General features: G+C 38.7%; 2 protein-coding genes across 5 annotated transcripts in view; one reads left to right on the top strand and one right to left on the bottom strand.

Moving 5' to 3' along the window:
* LOC110030278 (small glutamine-rich tetratricopeptide repeat-containing protein) overlaps positions 1-4,530 on the bottom strand; it is a 41,201-nt gene that overhangs the window by 28,354 nt on the left and 8,317 nt on the right. The gene's annotated exons all lie outside the window — the stretch shown is intronic.
* LOC110030279 lies at positions 1,565-2,494 on the top strand. The gene is made up of 3 exons (XM_020732917.1): positions 1,565-1,852; positions 1,921-2,149; positions 2,342-2,494. The coding sequence occupies exons 1-3, from the start codon at positions 1,690-1,692 to the stop codon at positions 2,370-2,372; spliced, it is 423 nt and encodes a 140-aa protein (XP_020588576.1). The 5' UTR covers positions 1,565-1,689; the 3' UTR covers positions 2,373-2,494.

Raw genomic sequence — 4,530 nt, 5'->3', positions numbered from 1 at the left:
CGTTGTCTACTACAGAAGCTGAGTATATAGCAGTGCCAAAGGCTGTAAAGGAGATGATATAGCTATAGGGCTTCTTGAAAGAATTGAGCAAGAAAGATCAGCAGGGCATACTCTATAGTGATAGTCAAAGCGACATATTCTTTGCCAGGAATCCAGCATTTTCAGTCCAGGACAAAACACATTCAGATCAGGTATCACTTCATACGGTCATTGTTGGATGACAGACATTTGTTGCTTGAGAAAATTTGTAGAAGCTAGAACCCTGCTGATATATTGACAAAGGGTGTTACTCTGAAGAAACTAAAGTTGTGCGCAACTTCAGTTGGTCTTCTAGCTTGAAGACATGGGTCTTGAGTTGCAGAGGTATAGGATTTATGTTTGAAGGGTGACGCCACCAGTAGAGGGTATCAGTTTGAGGAGGAAGGACGTTGTAGTCTGTGTACCGGTCTCCAAGTGGGAGATATGTTGAGTGTGGAGCCCGGTAAAAAAAAAAAACTTAACCCCCCCCCCCCCCCCGCCCACACCCCAAAACTCTGCTCCCTTTTTTCGCGAATTAGTTTCTCCCCCATTCGTGAATCAACCCCTTGCTCGCCTCCTTCGGTTCGCAAAAAACAGTTCTTCTGTCTCGGCCTCTCCCAGATTTGCGAAACCCCCTTGCCTCCTTCAGTTCGCGAACCTCCGTCTCTCTCGTTTGCTGGAGGTCGCCGCTTCAGTTCCTTCAGTTCGCGAAAACATGAAATGAGATTTCTCAGAAGGCAGAAAAAGGCATGTTTTCACAGGTGCTCCCTCTCTTAATTGTTTCTGCATGCTTGGCAGAAGGAAGAAGAAGATAGTGAAGAAGAAGGTGTTTGTACTTGATTTCTTCTTGTTGGCTTAAAGCAAAAGAGAAACAAATTTTCTCTTGTACGTTTTTCTTCTTTTTCGGTGCATCTCAGTGTAGAGAAGAAATAAGAGAGAGTGAGAAAGTGGGAAACTTTCTCCTGTCATTGTCGTTGTGATCAACTGATGTAAATTTCTCAATCAGTAAAATCCTCTGCAACTCCGTGGATGTAGGCAAATTTATCGAACCACGTAAATCTGTGTGTCGCTCTGATTTTTTTCTGCATGCAATTTTTCTCGTTCTTTTTTTTCGTTTTATTGCTGATTTATATCCACAGCACTTTGTTCGAGCTTCATATCGAATATTTAACAAGTTGATTGTCGAACAATAAACGAGTTTGTTCATGAACATAAATAAACAAATTTGACTATGTTCATTTTTAGTTCATTTAAAATTTGAGTTTTAAAAAATTATTCGAACTTGTTTATTTACTAATTTGAGTGAAAATGAGAGAGTAGAGTTCGAGTTGTTCATCGAGTGCATTGGGTTATTTACAACCCTGCTCACAATAATGCTTAATGCAACATATTTTATTAAAATAAATGTAGTTCTCTTTATATATATATAGATAGAAATAAATTGACACTTACAAATAAGAATTGCGTGGTATTACGTAAATGCCCCTTCAACAAGTAGACAATAGTCTCATAGCCGACCTTCTCAAGTGTCAAGCTTCGAGCTGACGCGGGAGATGAAGGGCCAGGAAAAGAGAAGCACAGTTGATGAACGAATACACAGAAAAGGGCTTCCAATTTAGGGATCGAAGTCACGAAGAAAAGCAATCTTAAAACCAGAGAGAAATAAAGGCGATGCTGCTCCATCTCCCTCCTATCCGTCACACGATTCCAACCTCATCACCACTGCCCCGATTTTGTTTCTCCATTGCCGCAACGGACCGCCGCATCAACTTCCTGAACTCTGCTGGAAGCGGTAGCGGTGGCCGCAGATGGAAGTTTGCTGACATCGATCCAGGTGCTGTACTTCTCACTTACAAGGATCGATGTTTCTGTTTCTTATTTGCCATGGTTGTATTGTATTAGGTGCCGTTCAGCAGAGGGTGAGCTCATGGCTGTTCAAGGCGCAGACGTTATTTTCAGACGTGGCCGTGCCGCTTGTGAAGCCGGGGTTGAAGCTGAAATTGGATATCGATGGCGAGTCACAGGAAATGGACCTGGAGATGTTTTTGTCTATGGAGATAACCGTTGATCGAAGGACGCCGAACGGGTACCTCTCCCTTGCCGCCGCAGTCTCGATAGAGCAGTTCGGGAGGTGAGGGGAAATGGATATTTGACCTTTTATTGATTATTTGAAGTTTATGCTCAAATTAGGCATTCTAAATATGAGTATATTTGACTTGAATTGATTTTTTGTTGTCTATGTCCTAATTTGGCATTCTAAAAATATCTCCGTGCTGAGTATATGCTGCTGGTTTTATGCTAAACTGTTCTCTGATTTTACAAGGATGGTACAGGATGAGCGGCTTGACTGGTAGAAAGATGCAGAGGATTTTCAAAGCTCTTGCACCTGAGGGGATTCAAGATGATGCACGAAGTTTGGTAGAGTATTGTTGCTTTAGGTACTTGTCAAGGGATAGCTCTGATTTCCATCCTAACTTGAAGGTTTGCACAGTCCACGATGACTTGAATTCTAGAGTCTTGCATGTTTTGGCATTTTATTTGAGTGAAAAGTTGAAGGAATTTCTACTTCCTATATCACTATGTTTTATTGCCTTGTTTGTTGCTCAGTTGTATTGATACCACTTTATCTTGCTGTGATATGAATGAATGCAGTTATCGTTGTCTATATTCGAATGGCCTGTTTTTCGTCAGCTGTTTATTAGTTATTTGCACTTCATCCTATATGTAGAGGAGGAAGCGGAGGATGAGATTTTATAGTTCTTGGTCAAAGAGGTAGGCTGGTTCCTTATAGGTCTTACTGATTACCACTACTAGAAACTTACCTCTTTGAAGTGTATCTTCCATAGCAATTGCAGGATACCTTAGCTTCTATGTTCATTACGCCATTCTGAAGTTGAATGAGATATGCATGCATTAGTGGCGTTATGATAAGTATTGTAAATTAACATTAGTCAAATTATGCTATTATATTTCATTGGCATTACAATTTATAAGAAATAGTGGTATGAAAAATCTGTTATCATTTACATTTGATATTATTAAATAGCTTTGATCATTTCTTCTATATCCAAAAACCAAAAAAAAAGAGGAAAAAACTTGACATATATCTATTATGTCGATAAGCTTGACCGAGGAAAACCATAATATGTTTAAGTACTATGTCTTCCAATTTTCGATACTCTTATGGGAATGACACTTAAAATTGAAACTGATATCATTCATCTATGATATGTCATTGAAGGTCAATTTTCTCCTTAAAACTCTAGATATAGTTAAGTGACCTATAGATCAACATCCTTCATGTCGACTTTCTATAAAAAAATTTTTGTCTGCCAATATCATCACCAAATTTAGTTGTGAGAAGGAAATAAATTAAAATGCTACTGCATGTTTGATCTTCTTGAACTCCATTACATCAAGTACTATCCTATGAATGGCATTCAATACACAAGTATCTTACTAATGTCGGTCCATTGTATTTGTTCCAGTAAGGGCTTCTTAAAAGAAATATTTAATTATGCAGAACTCTCAATATTCCACAATTTTCCAATTTAAATTGGATTGCTTTAGGACTAAATAATAAACATATAATATTATTAGTATTTGTATGGAGATAGTTCTAAGAAGCATTGAATAATAAACATATAATATTTTTAGTATTTGTATGGAGATAGTTCTAAGAAGCATTGCAAGGTTATGCATTTGCTTACTTCTTTCTATTTGTAGCATAAATACCCCTTTTTGTTGTTCATGAACTTGAAACTTCTTCGTATGTTTTTTTTACACAGGAATTATTTGGCAATCCTTGATTCATTAAGCTAAGCTATGGGTTCAACCATCTCAATGTATGGAGATCACAAGGGGAAGATTCTCTTAGGTCTTAATAGTAGAGAATGGTTTTTGCTCAAGTGATTGTAACCAAGCCTACCTAAGGCAACGATAGTGTACTAAAGATCCCCCCCACCACCACCACCCCCCCAACAACTTTAAAAAAAATTGACACTTTGTAATTTTGCCCACCCTAAAAAATTATGTTGGTTCCGCCCTTGTAGTAAGGATATAGAGGTTTACCACCCTAGTAACAGGTTAGGGGTATTAAAAAAATCCAAGGTGTTAGGTTTTGCTAGTTTGAGAAGTTGGCAATTTGATGAAAAAAACTTTAGCACATAAGGGACGGTTTGATTATGATATATGAAGATCCTTCAATGAACTTGACGCGGGTGTCTCCCACAACCTGGATCGGACGCGGCATCTGGGTTGCGGGAATGGTGTAGAGCCAAACCAGGCGTCTCCTCTTTCAATTTGATTTCAATTTTCAACACATTTCCTTTTATCATTCCCTCTCTTCTAGTTCTTTCTTACTTATGTGCTGTATTAGGGTTTGAATTTTCAGTTTTAGTCGTGTTTCTGTTCGGGACAGCCGCCAACGTCTCAAGTTTTCCCCTCTAGTTTTGTATCCAAGGGTTTGGTGGTGGTCTGACTGTATCTCGCTCCCAAGGTAGTGATTTTCTT

This window comes from Phalaenopsis equestris, unplaced genomic scaffold (genome assembly GCF_001263595.1).
Source record: "Phalaenopsis equestris unplaced genomic scaffold, ASM126359v1 Scaffold000692, whole genome shotgun sequence".
NCBI lineage: Eukaryota > Viridiplantae > Streptophyta > Magnoliopsida > Asparagales > Orchidaceae > Phalaenopsis > Phalaenopsis equestris.
The sequence above is the reverse complement of the archived record's forward strand: the minus strand, read 5'-3'. Positions and strand labels throughout refer to the sequence as shown.